The 18,011-nt window shown below is 36.4% G+C and overlaps 1 protein-coding gene across 2 annotated transcripts in view; it reads right to left on the reverse strand.

Moving 5' to 3' along the window:
• ROCK2 (Rho associated coiled-coil containing protein kinase 2) overlaps nucleotides 1–18,011 on the reverse strand; it is a 93,466-nt gene that overhangs the window by 41,610 nt on the left and 33,845 nt on the right. The window contains exons 2-3 of one of the 2 annotated variants that reach the window (XM_062573036.1): nucleotides 14,269–14,350; nucleotides 6,288–6,388 (exon numbers count right to left, since the gene is read on the reverse strand). In XM_062573036.1, coding sequence (XP_062429020.1) covers nucleotides 6,288–6,388; nucleotides 14,269–14,350 — 183 coding nt within the window. Of the gene's footprint in view, nucleotides 1–6,287; nucleotides 6,389–6,964; nucleotides 7,073–14,268; nucleotides 14,351–18,011 lie in introns of those variants that run through there. The other variant, XM_062573037.1, reaches the window with a different exon arrangement.

Below are 18,011 nucleotides of genomic sequence, written 5' to 3' on the forward strand. Positions count from 1 at the left end.
AAAAAACCAAAAATCTGCTTATGGAAGCAAAAGAAAATGCTCTTCTATTTCCTCGTCAAAATCTGATCATATGAAAAGAGATAAAATAAAGGAATATAACTTGGATTTTATTTTCTTATACTGAATGCCGTCTACCAGTTAATCCTTGAATGCTTGCTTATTATTTTTACAACAATTGACTGCTCTGATTTCTTTCCTTAACTGATTCCCAAATCCATTTTGCATGTAAAATCAGTGATATACAGGTTGTGAGAAATTTGGAATTTAAAACTTTTATCACAAAATCTGGAAAAAAAAAATGCAAAACTCTTCATCTGACTATGTACATGAAACAGAATCCTTAGAACACAGGCTGTAAAGACATTACTCTGTTAATGAAACAAGGTTATTAATTTGTGCAACTTTATGGACTAATTATCTACAGGACTGATGTTTTAACAGTGAGCGTTCCTTGAAGAAATCAAGCTGAAAGGTTTTCAGCTATAACATGTCCAAATCAGCAGAAAAAAGGAAATTAACTGCATCTTAGGTATCTGCATACTTTCTTTTCATAAATGCAGTAAAAATTCAGTGGCCTAATTTGTGAAATCAGAGCCAAATGGTTAACAGTTTCTGGTGTATTCTAGGATATAACATTTAGTAAAATAAACTGTATCCTCCAACCTATAGTTTATACACTGTCCAAATTTAAACATTCTTTCAAGTAGCATAATTAACAGTATTTTTCTTTGCCCGACAACATATATTTTACGTCCACCCTGTCTACAGTGCAAAGCTTCTGAAAAGCACCCATTATTTGCTCTACAACTATGGAAGCATCAGTCTCCTCCTCCTCCTGCAGAGCTGTAAACATTGATGTCCCTCAAGCCAACAGGCAGGAATTGTAGAAACGGGGAAAGTATTAGCTGCAAAAAATGGTCTTGGAAGCAGTTAAATTACAAATAGAAACGCTATCATCTATTAATCTGTTGTTCTTGAAACTGATGCTTTTTGCCAGATAACGCTTTTTGTCAAGATACAGGTACAAACATTTTAGTGTTAGCCTCTTGTGTGCTTCAATACTAACCAACAACTTTCTGCAGAGCTAGATCAAAACCTCCCACTAAACCTCAAAACAGAAACATATTATCTACACGTTAATAATTCTAAGTGTAGGTGTATTTTAAGACATGAAAAACTAACCCACTAGTGAAGATGTCCTATCAAAAGATTATTTTGAGATCTAACTACCTCCCATTTACTAATCCCAGATGGGATTATTTACAATTGGTGGAGCACCACACACTATATATAATCTGTAAAGCACAGCTTTTGTAACCCTTCTGCTCAAAAACAGAAGAAACACAAGGTCCATCAACCTTGAAGAAAATACTGTTAAACCAAAGAAGTGTTTTCTGTGAACTGCATATACATACATACATTTATATATAAATCTCCCTAATGTATTTTACTAGTTTATGATTCCTCAAATCAGTGTGCGCTCTTGCCTGGGTGTGGTTAGTATAGCTGACTTCACGTCAGAGAATAACTGTTTCCTGCTACCAGAAAAAAAAAAGAAAAAAAGAAAAAGTCTCCAAAAGTCTGCACAGCCTCAAACAAGCTCCTGCACAAAATAAATGGGGGGGGGGGAGGCAGAAACCACAGTCTGTGCACTTCTAGTTGTGCTGTTAGGTTACTAGCTGCTTAAATTATTTCTTGAGAAAACCTATTTCTTGAGAAAGTTTCAAGATAGATCCTTTCTCTCTACAAAAATCACAGAACTGAAGCAGCAGCTAGCGTGCAGGACCGTCCGAGGGCTGGCTGTGCCTCGGCATGCCTTAGAGGCAAACAGGCTTCGCAGCAGCATTACTCCTCACACCACTGCCATGGCCCCTGAAGACAGGCTGCTTAGATGTTTAGGCTACCGTGCTGTTCACTCAAAGCTATATTTGCACATACATATACCAGCTCATATAGCAAATTATCCTGGTATTACACAGTCATGATATTTCAGTTTCTTCCAGCTGTTTAAATGAACTGCCAAATTTAAACTCCAAGCTCACATCACTAGTCACTCTCAAAATAGGTAGTAAAATCCCTTCATGCCATTAACATAGAGTAACAGCGCCTAGTTTAACTCATGAAAACGCATGAATTTCTTTCTAATCTACCTCACCAATGAAAGGTAAAGTAAAATCAATGATAAGACTTCCAAGAAAAAAAATGCACAAAATGAACCCATAATTTCTAGAGCATTCCTATCAGGAGGCAATCTGTAGGTAAAGAAAATAGTAAGGCTGTTTTGAGTCATCAGATTAACTATATAGTATTAGAACCAGTACCATTCTAAAAAGAAAATACAGACCCTAGAAGGTAGTATTGAAATTAAGCATAAGGCTTTGAAATAATCATAAATATCCCAAAACACTGAACAGAGCCATAGGAAATTACTACAGAAATGATACCATACTTAACGTCCTGGAAACATTTTCAGTTAATAGACTACTACTGCTTTACGTGCACCGTTACGGAAGTGTACATCAGCTGCGGCTGGCAAACTCCACCTCCTATACAAAACCCTTAATGCAAAAAAACTACACCCATCCACGCACAGCACGATAAGCACCAGCTTGCAACACCACGAAACCACCCCGCGCCGCATGTCACCCAGCACATCCTGCACTGCGTCAGCCTTTCTTTCGTCTGCTCTTTTGTACGATCAGGTCGGCACACCGTGGCACTGGAACATCACCCTATTTTGTAATTAGACTGAGGAGAAGGAACTGGGCACACGATTCGGTTTCAAAGAAAGAGGATTTTTCCTCAAGTAAAAACAGAGACGTAGCCAGAACGTGCTTTCATAAATCACTGTTTCTGCATAAACCATATTAAGCACCATAATTCAATTTTTATGTCTGCTCTAGACACCAGTCACTCAGTAGTTCACTCTGCTGCGTACGAGAAGCCGCGATCCGGCAGCCGCCGACGGCGTCGTCGCTTTGCCCACCACGGCAGAGCCAAAGGCCAGATCACGAGAGCACTGCCTAATAGTTCTGGAGTCGCAGGAAATTGTTTTTCCACCAAGTCAGATGCTCAGACCGAAATCTCTCTTCATGGGATAGAACTTGTGGGGAAAAGAGGCAGGCTTCTATAAATCTAGCTAGACGCTACGACAGGGGCGAACGCACGTTTCGCTGCAGTCAGGATCTAGGAAGCTGATCTCTACGCACCACTTCTTCCACAGGAAACTACCACCTGGGAGCACAAACTTGGGGTTTTTTCTCTTCTTGGAAGGAAGGAAGTGATAGGCTGCATATTTTATATGGTATGTAAATACACTCATTTTTTGGCTTATTTTTGTGTTACAAATATTTAACAATGCAAAATTGCATGTGCTGACAAAAGAACGTGAAATTTGTGATCTCAACCCATATATTCAAGCACATTTTATTTATGGTTCTTTCTGTGTTTAAACTGAAGCAAATTTCTATTCTGACCATAGAACATGTTGGAAAATATTTTGATTCCTGCAAATCCAACACCTGCAACCGTGGCATTGACGATCTGAATGGCACAAAAATAGATACACTTTTAGCTCAATAGCTTAAACTTGTATCAGACCTTGGGAGGCAAAAAATCTAGGTACGTATGTCCTCAACACTAGCTAATATTAGTACAGATCTACAGTTGCGTTTATTAACTCATTGCTTTTTAGCAGTAAGAGAATACAGAATTATGGTTTCTACTTGTATTTTTTAGATCCCAGGGAAAGAGTGTTCTTTTACATTGGCATGAAGAGCTCTATGCGAACAGACAGAAATTTCCTTCCAGTCGCAGGCATTTTTCACTTTTTATTTTGGGGCTTCAATGGCTTATTAAAAAAAAGCTTTATATGACCAAATTGCTGTATTAACATCACATTATAATAATGGTAAATGACAAGTAAAGTTTTTCTTCAGCCTGCTTGAATTACCTAAGTAATTACAGAATGTACCCTCTGAAATATCGTCTCTAATTTAGAATTTTTCAAAGGTAAGAATGACAGTGAATTAAGGAAATAAAGTTTCCATTCTGAGCCAGAACAGATTCAAAACCTGTATTTAAAGTTAAATGTAAAATGCAAAGGAAAAGTGGTTACCTAATTATTTAGAAAATCTTTGAGTGCTTATAAATGTGCATAAGAAAATCTATTTTAATTTCTGAACCACATTAAAAAGATAATCCCCTTGTGCATGCTTCTAGCAAACACACCAGCATGACATCTAAAAACCACACATGGCTTTAGTTATGGGGATCTTCTCTTTTTTATTTTCCCTTTACAACAGATGGAAGAGGAACTCTGGTCCTACCAAGCTGATTTTACTAGCTACCATAAGTGGTATTAGAAGACTAAAATAAAATATTTGACACAACTGTCAGTGAAAAGACAGACGCCTAAGAGTATCACAATTTCTTACACAGCTCCCTGCAATAGCTCATTTTCAAGTACATGGGGTTCTGCTGAAGGCTTTGTTTTTCCCTCTCTTGCCAGCAAGGATAATACATTAGTTCTTTAATGTCTTGATTGTGAATGGGTATCTTTGGAAATGCTACTGTCTACACTACATAAATTCTTCTGAACAAAGCAGAGCAGACCCCGAAAGAAACAGGAGAGAAGGATCTACATTCTCATATTGCCACACATGGATGAAGTTGCCTTAAAAAATAAATAAATATAAAAAATCACCAATTAAATGTTTTTCACTGTTATATGAATCACATCTAAATTTGAAAATTATGTGTGAGTCACAAAAACAGTCTAGCCATGATTTTCTCCCACTCTATTTTTCATTTGACTTTCAAAGGCATTTTACACAATTTGTCAAAAGAATATTTAATCAAAAGTTTCATCTTCTTTACATTGCATTAACTAAAATAAGGAATCTAGTATTTAACTCATCTACCACAACAAGTGAAGAAACATCTCTAGTAATTATTTCATCAAAAATATAAATATTGACTTATTGGTTAAAAAAAGGGGGGAGGGGAAGGGATTAAAACTATATCTGTTTTAGCCAGTGCAACTTAGATCAAGTTACTGCTAAAAGGTAAATGAACACTAAGAAAAATAAAAGTCTTATAGGCTTGCTTTTTTTTGTTTTTACTTTACTTTTTTATTTTTTATTCTGAGTGATTTTCTTGACTCCAGTTTTATTATTTCACCAATATTAATATGGAAGGTACATAATAAAGTTATTGTATTTATACATGGTGCAGCTCCTCTAAATACTTCAGATTTTTTTAAAAAACTTACATTTCTTAACAGAACTCCAAAATATTGTCATATCTTCCAAAAAAGCTCTACATTACAAAGTTATATGATTTTACCCATACCTTAATACAAAAATAACACAGAACAATGAAATGCCAATTTCGTGTCAAAAAACATAAGCAAAATTAGCATAATTAAATGTTGCATATTAATTACTCCTCTTTCCATTGACTTACTTCACATCTATCTTAAGCTAAAAATGTTTAAATAGACAATTATCATAGATCAGCTGAAACAGCACAATCAATAACTCATGATAACTTATTCCTGGTGTTTGCATTCTCAGATTCCATTTGTTCCTTATTTCTACACTGGATTTCAAAATTGAAAAATCAACCCATTTTATACATATGCTCACAGTTTTGTATTATTTAATGCACAAAACAGCTTGGAAGTCCACAACAAATCAAAATTAAAGGCATAGCAGACTACGCACGATGCATCAAATTATCCTGTGAAAACTTTTATTTTTTCGTTTTTCAAGCATAATTTATCTGAAATGATGTAGATTTAAAGACATAACACCACTCCTATATTAGATCTTACGTAGGATACTATGCTGGTGAGGGAGGAATGTTAAGAAAGGAATCTTAAAAAACATTTATATGAAAAATGTTAGATACAATATAAACATCACAGTTACAAGAACAAAATAAAACTTTTCTGTTGCACTATCAGCTTGCTCTTAAAAAGGAGAATTTGAGACATTATTATATACTGACATTGTGACTAAAAAAATTAACATTGCCATGAACTATCTTTTCCTTTTTGGTCAAATTCTGGCAAACTGCTTCTTGATTCCTTCTCTCCTATTCCATCATCGTGATTAAGTTTTAAACTTAGCTGTACTTATTTAATATGCACAAAAGAAAATAATATCTGCTTTAATATTTTTTATAAGAATACATTTTTAAATTCAAAGCATGCATGATTGGAGGGGGGAGGTTTCTGGCTGGAGCCATAGATCTGTCTAATCAATTAATCTTGACACTCTTACCAGCTGCACTTCTCCAAAAGCGCCTCTTCCAATCACTTTAACAACATCATAGTCTTCAGCTTTCATTTGTAAAGCTCTTATTTTTTCCACAATTTTCTCATCTAAAAAAAAATTAAACAAAAGCTATTATAATACATGTATAACAGAATAAAAGATTTTTTTCCAATATTTGTCATTTAGCATCAAAGTGAGCTATTTGAATCTAAATGTTTACAGTCTTCTTGGTAATTCTTATCAATGTGCATAAGTATCTGAAGGGAGGGTGTCAGGACAACAGAGAAAAACTCTTTTCAGTTGTCCTGTGTGACAGGACAAGAGGCAATGGGCAGAAACTGAAGCACAGGAAGTTCCACCTGAACGTGAGGGGGAATTTCTTCCCTGTGAGAGTGATGGAGCACTGGCACAGGTTGCCCAGAGAGGTTGTGGAGTCTCCTTCTCTGGAGATCTTCAAGGCCCGCCTGGATGCAACCCTGTCTAACGTGCTCTAGGTGACCCTGCTGAGCAGGGAGGTTGGACTAGATGATCTCCAGAGGTCCCTTCCAACCTTACTAATTCTATGATTCTATGATTTAATCTCAATTAAAAAGCTGGTACTGTCTGGAAAAGAGTAACATCTTGTATCTTAATCCTTAATATTTAGGCTTGGGGGGGGGATTTTACTGATTCTTACTTCACACCTTTAATAATCATTTATAAGCTTCCAGAAACATTGTGATAACTAATGAACCAGATATGCCTATCTTGAATCTTTCAGATATTTTTTTCCTTGCCATCTGCTGTGCTGCCATCAGTCACTGACTTCCATGGATAACACAGGAGCATGAAGAACCCGGGACACACAAAAGCACAGCAGGTGCAATCTGCTGCTACACACCTGCAGGATTCAACAGCAGTCAAACAGTTAGCAAGATAACTCAATAACCTTCCTGTACAATCTCAGCCTAGCTTATGCAAGGATATGACTTCAGATCCATTTATTCATTCCATACAACATTTTAATTCAGCTTAAGCATGCTTATATCACTGCAGGCCATCTCAAAGTGCTTTCTTTAATGATTACATGCCTAGTTCTACACTTTTTAAAATTAAATCAACAATATTCTGCTCAGGTACATTTTGGTACAACACTCTGCAAATGAGCTTTACTTCTCTTTTTTTTTTTCTGCTACGGGAATCTACGAGGAAATCCACTGAAATCCAATGAAACTCTGACTTCTAATTCTAAGAAAAAAAAAATAATAGAAAGGAAGGGCTAAGGCTCTTGATTTTGTAAATGCCAGTGAACATATTTCTGGCTAAATGTATTTTTTTTTTCCTCTCAAGGACAAAAGATAACAGAAGCAATGAATGGAATCCATAATTCCGTAATCATTAAGTGTGACAAGTTTTTCACACTGCCCTCATATATACTTAGATGAAGAACAAAACTAAACAAAAGGTTGGCTTGAGCAAGGACTCTTCCAGGAAAGAACATGAGACTGTTTGAAGAGCTGTAGATGCTTTACATCCACAGAGAGGTGCAGAGGTGCACGAGACCCCTGCTTAGAGAGAAAGCTTGTAGGATTTGTTCTCAAGAAAGGAATTAAGAGAGATCTGAGAGTTGGATGGGGAAAAAAGGATCAGAAGTACAGTTAATTTGGTATGACATTACACATGACTATGTCAGTGGGGAATTAATGATAACGAATATCTAGCAAATAGTTCAACCACTCCTACACCCTTTTGAAGGGCAGCCTGGCAGGATGCAAGTAATACAGCAGATTCCTCAGTTCCGTCACTGACACCTTTTTCATTCAAGGGAGCAATAAGCCAAAATGACGAGGCACTCTGCTAGACCTGGAAGAACTGGTCAGGGATGATGAAGTCAATGGCAGCCTTCACTGGGATGAACAACCCACAACCATGGGATGGTGGAATTTAAGATCTTGAGAGAACCAAGGAAGGCAAACAGCAGACCCTGGACTTCTGGAAAATGAATTTGGGCTTGTTCAAGAAATACATAGGCAAGATCCCATGGGAAGCTGCTGTGGAGAGAAGCCCAGGAGAGTGGGTTGACCTTGAGAGAAGACATGCTCGCAGCACAAGAACAGTTTGTTCTGGTGGAGCTAGAAATCAAGCAGGCATGGCAGGGGGCCAGCTTGGCACAAGGGGAACTCCTGCCTGGGCTCAAACGTGAAAAGAGAGGATTTGGAAGGTGGAAGTAGGGATGAGATACCTATGAGAATATACCAGGAATCCAAGGAAAGCCAAAGCGCAGTTGGAGTTGAAACTAGCCAGGATTAGAAAGAGCAACATGAAGAACTTCTACAAATAAACTGGCAACAAAAGAAAAACTAAGGTAAGTATGGGCCCATAGATCTCAACAGGATGAGATAATTAAAACTGGCAAAGTTGACAAACGTGCTACATTCTATGTACTGATAATATTGTGAAAAGATTCAGAGTACAAACAGGAAAAAAAGCTGAGAGAATGCAAACACTTTTTACAGTGAATCATGAAAACTTAGAGAGGAAGTATAAGACAGCAACAACGGCTCATTCAGGCCAAATTTATTATTTCAATATAATAATTTTGCAGTTGACAGGGAAAGACCATGTTCAGAGGCTTCCTCAATTGCAAATCAGAAGCTTTGGCACAGGATAAGGATGACCAAGGCAAATTTAAGGGACAAATAGCTGTACAGAAGGAACATCAGAAAACTTCAAGTCAGAAAGAACATGCCATTAAACATTTAAACATAAAATAAGACATTTCATTAGACAGCAATCACACGAATTTATTTTCAAATATTTCCAAGATGGGCTGGAAATGAAACATGCTGAGGGGGTAGTCCTACATTATCTCCATTACTGGTTGAAAATTCACAGAAATGCTTTTATTCTATGTTAAAAAAAATAATACAGAAATTATAAACAATTTTCATATAGTTCCAGTGAAAATGTTTAAAATTAAACGACGCAGTTAAGCAATAAAAGCAAGCAAGCAAATGAAGTAATAATTGGTTTGCTGATAATCCTTATGAAATGATGAGAATGGAGCAAGCCTATTTGCTCTACTAAAAGATTTAATAATCTAAGTTAAAAAGAAATCTAGACATGCACATGTTTTGGAGTTATTTAGATGGATTATCCGTTTTTTTTCATAAAGCTTAACAGATATGGAACAGATAATCAAAGCAAGGAACTTACTGGAAGGAAAAAAACAAGACCACAAAATAAGCTTAGAGAAGCCCTGAAGTAGTATCATATTTGCAACAAGTTGGATCATATGATTTAGTTCATGTATCATGTAACATGATCAGATTCAACATGCAGGAAACCTTTCCAACACTGTCCCAAGAATTTTACTATAGGGTTGAATCTTCAAAAGCTTTCATGCAGATGAGATATCAGAGATGATTTCTACATATATTTGCAACAGCATGAGGCCCAGTACAAAAAAAAGTCAAGTGAAAAGAAAGATATTAGATGAATGGTGCAATCCTAGATTATAACAGAATCATATAAAATATTGTAATGCTTGAGTAGAAGCCCTAAAATGTAAAAAATATCATCACCTATGAGTCAGGTTTCTTCAACACCGCAAGGACCAAGAATGTTAGGTAACAGAAGTGTTTAAGTCAACTTTTGATTTACTACTCAAAAATGACACTGTAACCTTGAAACAAATGGAGCTTCATTTTCTGAGTGGGTAGAGATTTTGGATCAGGCATTGACAGCTGGCAACAAGAATGTGTCCGAAGCTTACAAGTGCTTGTGCAAATCGAATAAATATCTGACTAAAAAGGAGGAGAGAGGAAGACTAGACTTTCCTGTCCTTGAAAAGAAAAAATGTTATATTCAGATTATTTTCTCAGAAGTTAAAAAGAAAATGTATCAGGCAGTTACGGGCGTGTATTCTCAGGGCGTGTATTTCACAAGGGAGCGAAATTTTATCCTTACAGGCCAGAGACAGTCGGTCAGTGAGTGCTGCCATGGAGCAAAAGTTGCTGCTTTGGGCAAAAGTCTATCCAGAAATTAACCTGAAGTACAGCCAGAAAGTACTGCAATCTCACACTCTCCCTCAAACAAATCAATCAAACAGAAAACCTGAAGTAAACAGCGATGCAGACACAATACCTGGTCAAAGGCGAATGGGGAACAAAAAGCTGCTGGAGACCTCGTAGAAGTAGCAGTAACTAGAGGGCACAGCTTCAGACAGGCTAGCATTTCCGTTTCCAGAGAAAAGAAAGGGGCACTCAAAAAAGCTTTGGTCCTCTGTAGGCCAATAAAAACAGAAAACATGTAGACATACAAAGCAGCAGTTCTCTGACTTGCAGACGAACCATTTCTGACCACATGAAAAAGAGTCTGATGGAAGAACTGAACTGCTTTAGGTCTATCAAGTGACTGAATGGAGAAGTGGACTAACAACATTGATGTATAACTTGTTTATATTTTTAAGACATTCTGTCTTAAAAACTTTGACCCCGATTCCTGCTTTCCTTTGAAAAAGTTGATTATTTGATCAACTCTTAATAGAACAATATTGTTTAAAATGGAATTGAAGCCAAACCTGCCGAAATGACTACAATAATCTATCAAGGAGTGGCCTTAAATGCAAGAGAAAATCAGAGAAGCAATTAGCTCATTAACTCAACATGAGATCTGCACTACAATAAGTTTCTAAGATTCCTCTTGGTATCCAACGTTACATCTGTTTCACTGATAGGAAGTATGGAATACAGAGAATTACAATCATGGTAATATCGTATGATAATGCCTTTATGTCATTAACTGCAGAGTTGGCATATGATTCACATGAATTGTTTGAATTTGCAAGAAGCTCATCTGGATTAACTTGGCTTACTGGATGCAGCTTCTAAGCAGTATCTACTTGGAAAAGGAAATGCCCCCCCCCCAAAAAAAAAAAAAAAAAAAATCCAGGAAGTCTCTGCTTCAGAGCTTTTGCACAGCTGCTACACAAGCAACACATCTGTATTAAAGGCTCCTTCTAGTGTATGTCGCCATTACAATCAGAAGTTCACCATCCTCCAAAACATCAGCAAATCATTCTAACAATTTTTAAGTGATGTTGATTAACGTATATGAAGTCACTGGTGAGTTTATGGAGTCAGAGTTCCTGAACAAAATTGGACATGCAGATGGAACTTCTCTCTGTGTTGTCTGAATTTCCCCTAAATCATTCTTCATTCCCTTCTATTCCTGATTACAGGGTATTAACAATTAAATATCTTTATTTTTTAACTAAAATTGTTGCTTGATTGTTTGTTTTGTTAAACTGAAACAGTACACACTACTCATGTGAGAGGCAGCCTAGAAAAGGTGTAAACCACTAAGACATAATTCAGCACTTGGTAAATCTCAGATTGCAGAAAAGGGGAGTTAGAAGAATTTACTCAATCTGTTGTCATTGTTAAGATGACAGAAGAGGAAAAGATCAAGAAAGATTTGCTATGCCAAGACTGGGAAACTCAAGTTTCTTCTCTAAAATAAGCAAGTTAATTTTTGCTCATAGAGGACTGTAAGATTCCTCTCATCGTTTGCGGAATTCAGTTTCCCATTACTCTCTCCTGCCCCGTGGAACCTTTGTTGTTTCTGAGTATCCTTTCTTGGATACTCAGAAAAAGCAACAGTTTAATCAGAGGCCTAATGGTTGGTTAAAGTATTACAGAAGACTGATAGGAAGTAGTAGCACTTATGTACAAGATACTTATCTACATCGTGATAAATACACATTCAACTTTAGCTCTGTGTCCTGAAGAACGTGGCACAAGATCAGTATAGTAAGGGAAGGCAGGGCATGAAAAGTTTCCTGCATCTTATATAGAGGCTTCTTCTGCAAAGTGGTCCCAGAAACAGGATGCACCGAATTCCTACAGTAAGGGCAAATAATAAATTTTAACTGTGCAATGAGTTAAACATCTGTGTTTCAGCTTGACAGTACGAGTTCAGCTGAATATTAGCACCTCAGTTGAGACACAAACTACTTCACTTTTAAATTAAAATAAGCTTTTAATAAAACACTACAATGACTACTAATAACCTACAGTAGGTCTGAATTAGTGGGTATTCAAACCCCTGAGAATACGCTAACAAATTCTCTCCTTCAAGTGATATTGAGGAATAATTAGGAGATTAAAATGGCTAAAATTGTGATCATTATAGCAATGTTTTCTACAATTTTTTGAAGATTTGTGTAACATAGACTATCAGGACTGTAAGCAAATACACTGCTTCAGCTACTTCATGTTGTGTTATAGAGCACTTCACTCACAAAACGGCTATGTCACATCTTTGTGGTTGCTTCAGGAAACCTTTCTGCCTTCAGGAGAGATGTGGTCCCTGGGTTCCTAGAACACATCACTAATCAGAGGTCTGTCAGACTCTTTGGACAATAATTCTCATCTAGGCATTTGCAACAGCTCTTCCGATGCTGTGAAAAATCAGAAAAGACAAGAGCTCATTGTCTCTAGCCTACAAGAGTACCAACTTAATGTTCCATAAATTCTGAACACTATTCCCAAATTCTCTTCCAAGTCTAAGGCCAAAACTTTCTCCTGGTCATCATGGCTTCTCTCACATAGTGGGGCAAGCATGCATGTGCTCTTCCCTTCCACTAACACCTGTTACCAGAACCATTAAGTGGTGGTTTTAACAACTTTAAACTGCATAAATGGCAATGTCTCTTATAATGCCAGTGACTCTTACTGAGTCCCATCCTCCTCCTGCTTTTTCCTGCCCCTGAACAGCTCTCTCTGTGCTGACAAAAGTATCAGTGAAGCAATATTAAAATCTGAAACTGGTCCCTGCTTTCCTTTTGCCTGACTTTAATAAAAATAAAACAACGAACCAAACAGGCCATCCTTTGTGTTAGTTCGGATCAGTTCCTCAACCTAGTTCACAAACACCTGCATTGGAAAGGAATTTGAAATAAAATGCTGAGCCAGAACGGACTCTTTCAGCTTTAGTGCCAATATATTACCAGCATCAAATGTTTACGGAAGTCTCACTTCAGATACTTTTTTCAAAAAGCGTAAATCACAAAAGATACACAGCACTATTTTCCACCCTCTCTCAGGCAATGCTATAAAAGAACAGAAGTTAAATGACTAACTCTTGAAAGAGACGCACTGCTCCACAATGTGTGAACCAAAATAATTTCTTTAAATGCTTTTTTAAGGCACTTAAGGTAAGTGTGAAGTAAGCTGTTAAAAACACTTAATTACCTATTGTGAATTTAAAGGATTCACATATCCATAAATGTCAGATTTTTTTTTTTTTACTACCAAACAAGAACAACTCTTGGATCCTTAGCTTACTTCAGCACACAGAAGCAAATGATGCTTATTCTGTTGATGTATCCTGTCTGTGTGTACGAGAAGCAAAGGCTGTCATTTGCTTCTCCTCGTCAGAGAGAGCTCTCTGGACAGCAAGAGAGTCACCTTTCTGAGCTAGAAAAATGGCACAGAAATTTGCCACTGAGTTTGAAAAAGAGCTGTAAACATTGCGGAAAGAAGCTGATTGCTCTTTATAAGAGAACAAATACAACCCATCTGATAGAGCAGACTTTATGATCTAATAATTCTGTTTCAAAGTCAATGGAAGGCTTCTCTCTCAGATTAGATAAGAGTTTATATGCAAGGCTTACATTCTGAGTAATTAATTACTACAAAGCGATAACTAGGATATGCTTTGCAAATTACTTTACAGTACTTAAGGGAAAAAGATAACATAAAAAGAATTTTGGTAACTGAGTTGTAAAAACTCCACAGTCTGTATTTGCCTACATATTTTTAACAATATTAACAACTCCACAAAATGAAATATCACTGTGATTAAGTGATTCTTCAAAATACAAGTTTTATAACAAGAGTTATAACAATCAGTAAAATGAAAACGTGTAATGTATTTCTGATCACGCAACTTCCAAGACTGTAATAACAACAGTACCATTGTTTAAGGTCCACTTGCAACTTACATCTATTTAAAAAATTATCTATGTTCTTGTTTTTCCTCAGCGCTGGATAATCCAGATCAAGGACCAAGGAATTGAGGCCATCCTGGAAAGAAAAAAAAAAGAAGTTAATTGAGTTCTAAAATAGAAATTAACAACTTGCTTAAAACTAATATGCTGAGAATGGTTATATACTTTTCAAAAGCACACGTTACACTCCTCGCAGGCTAACAAGACTAGCTCTGAATGCGTATGCACACGTGTATGTAGTATATGTACACTCTAGTCACAGCAAAGGCGCTAAACACATTGACAGACTCCAGCTCAGTCTAGAAAGAATATAGATATATTACCACTGATTAGTGGCACTGGGACTTAAACTGGAGTAGTAATCTTAATGGTTAAATACTGACTTACAATACTTGGTCTAGTCAATTTATTTTTTCCTCCATTACACTTTTACTGCATATTCCAAAATTTTACATTCGTATTATCAACGTTTTTGCTTTGTTTAGCCTCTCTCTCCTTTCTTACTCTGGATTTTCAAAAAAAAAAAATGACAGCATAGTTATCTTCTCACAAGAAAGACATAGAAGCATAGAAGAGAATTCACCACATAATTCAAGATCACAAAACTAGATTACTTTTTCTGAGCAACTCAAGAAAAGCCAGAACTCTGTGTGTCATTCTGCTACCAATTTTCAATGCCTCCATACAAAACAACTATCTTGAGATCATTAAGAATGGCAAGGAAAGTAATCACTGAAATCTAATCTAAAAATAGTATTTTAAACACCTGATACACAATTCCATATTCCCTAGCTTAAAAGAGCTTACACTTGAAAGTAAAGAGACCTTTCTAGTCTCACACAGACAAATAAATGTAAACAGAAGCTTCAGATCCTAAGAAGAGCCAGAGTATCTCTTCATGTGCAGCATCTCCAGGGTTCTGCCTGGACCAACAGTTCTGTTCTTTGCTCTAAAAACAAAATCCTGAGATTGTTTCTTAAGGTTCTTTGAACCTCAGCAGGGCAATACAGAGATTTAAGTCGGAGAGATTTAAATCAGAGACAACACTGTATTTATTAATAAGCAACCAATAGAACTAGTCTTCCATTCTCCTTTACATCTGACAGAAAAAAATGATGCTATAGTTAACAACTTGTTTGCCTTCTTGTAGTAGAAACGATCCTTTCCCAGGTATATTAAAATCTTACTAAAATTATTACACTCGTTCTAATAACTTATCTACCTAGATAAAGGCAGGGCCCCAAACTATCAAACAAACTCTGAATGCCAGACTGCACTAAATGAATACATGAATAAGAAAAGCGACATCTCTACGGATGAGGTATTTAGTTTCACCACAAAAGCCATTAGTGATTAAATGCTCTTCCAAAATTAAGAGATTCAATTGCAACAGGTTTTTTTTTTTCCCCTCCTACATAATGAAAATGGTCTTGGGAAATATCAGTAGCAGTCACTAAACCATGTATGAAATCAAGAAATTACCCAATAGACATGTTTGTGTGATTTTACACACTATTTGCCTCTGATAAAAGTCATAGAATAAACTTGCCTTATTTGTTTGAGACTGGTGCAGAAACATCAGTTGCATCTCACTACGTTCATCTGTGAGGCTCCCGAGAGAATTATTTTTATTTATTTGTCATTACTATTATAAAATATCAGAGCCTCACATATGCAGTAAAACACATTATAAAACAAAAATTCTCAAAAAACAAACAACCTCCTCTCCAAAAAGCAAAAGATGCAATACTTACAATATTGCAGTTTCAGCACAGAAAAAATATGGAATTTTATTGTTGAATCTATGTAACAAGAACAGTGATCTGAAGATCTAAAACATCATTAAAATCTATTTTAGAAATTTCTTATTAAAAGGAGCATAAACTAGCGTTTAAAAGGAAAAAAGGGAAGACATTGAAGAATACACAATATCAGACTTTAAGAATAATATTTATAGTCATTACCTGAGCCTTGACTGTAATTGTTCTTGCAAGACCCACTATGGAGTTACTAAATTTCTCATTTCTTGTCAATATTTTCTACGTGATGCACTAGGACACCTTATTCATCTTTCAGAGCAACAGAAGACTAAACATGTTTTTAGAGCTAATGAAATTTTTCCTGAAGATACAATAAAACTGACAATGTTGTTAAATACTTATGGTTTAGGCATTCCAACAATTACACAGACATCGCATATCCAACCAGAAGTAGTGTAAGTGACTTCCTACAAAATAACATAACAGAATCTGTAACTGAAAGCTATTGAGAGAACATTGGCTTTCAAAAACAGGTATATCCCTCTTTAGTACAGTGTGTCTGCAGAAATATGGATCTTTACCTGCACCATCAAGAAAAGGACCATGCTGCATGAGCTGATGGAGTACAGATGTGCCATCTTTAATGATTTTACGGTACCTAGCACAAGGAAGTCCCAGTTCTAATTAGCTGGTAATCTATACACAATACCTAACTCCAGCACTAAATAGGACTTTAAGCTATGCTTTCATTAATATATTTGCAATACAACTGCATTAATATATTACTGCTGTTTACAGTGCCCATTTATTGAAATAAAGCCTTTTTTACTCTCTAGAATCCCTTAATGCAATTAAGATTTCACAATTCACTCTGTGCATATTTTGCTGATGAATCACAGTTCTCATTTTTATGGACTTAAAAACAAAAGTTAAATCTCTTAAGCTCTAAGCACATTCTTATTCTATTTCTCTCTTCACAGAACAGCATCTTTTCAACCCTTTTCCATTCTTCTTTTATTGCTACTGAAACAGTATTTTAATGATCACTAACAACTGTGTGGACATTTAATGGAGAATAAATAAAAATATTCTGTCTTAATACAAATAAATCAGGCATATCTTTGTCCTTTGCTTTTTTTTTGGGGGGGGGGGGGGGCGGGGCGGAGGAGGAGATGGAAGTGCTATTCCAATGGTTTTCACGCAAAGGTATTTTAGAGGTTGATCAAGTAAACCTATTTAAATCTCATTCACAAACTGAAGGCAAAAAAATTAAGTTATCAATTCCAACAGACATTTTAGTAAAGATGCATTAAAAGGTCCAAAAGAACCATAACTTCTAATTTAAATCTAGCTGTTTATTATCATTGTAGATGTCATCGTGTCTTCCCTCTGTCACTCCAATTCCAAAGCTTTCCTGTAGAGTGTTAAAATCAGGTACCGTATTTGTTGCAAATTTGTTGCTTTGCTCTTTTGCCCTCCTTTTCCCAGCCCTCTGGCAGCAGTGTGCAGAGTCAGCTACTGCAGGCGGTATCGACAACAGGAGCTGAGAAGAGCATCAGCTTGCTTTTACCCCGCAAAAAATCCATCGTCCTTCAACAGCAGACTTCTATGCTCTTAAAATAAATTTTAAGATAACGGATTTCTAGTACACGTCAACGTGTCCTTCAAGAAAGATGTCCGCGGGTTTGTTTTTTGGGTTTTTTTAATTTTGTTTTGGTTTTTTTACACCAGCATTTTGACATAGGTATTTCCTTAAAGCTCTATATTTTTGTTCGCAGGCCTAGTTTACCAGTCAACACTGAAACTGCACTACAGTTAAGAAGCTGGGTCAAAACATTTCACAGTAAAACAGACCATCCAAACTGAAGATAAGTAATCCAGGAAATGACACAGCCCCTGTCTAGGCCTCACAGATAAGTCGCTTCAACTAGGAAATATGTTATTAAAGTGATTTCACCGTTCACTTCCTCTTTCTGT

Source organism: Rhea pennata, chromosome 3 (genome assembly GCF_028389875.1).
Source record: "Rhea pennata isolate bPtePen1 chromosome 3, bPtePen1.pri, whole genome shotgun sequence".
Taxonomy (NCBI): domain Eukaryota; kingdom Metazoa; phylum Chordata; class Aves; order Rheiformes; family Rheidae; genus Rhea; species Rhea pennata.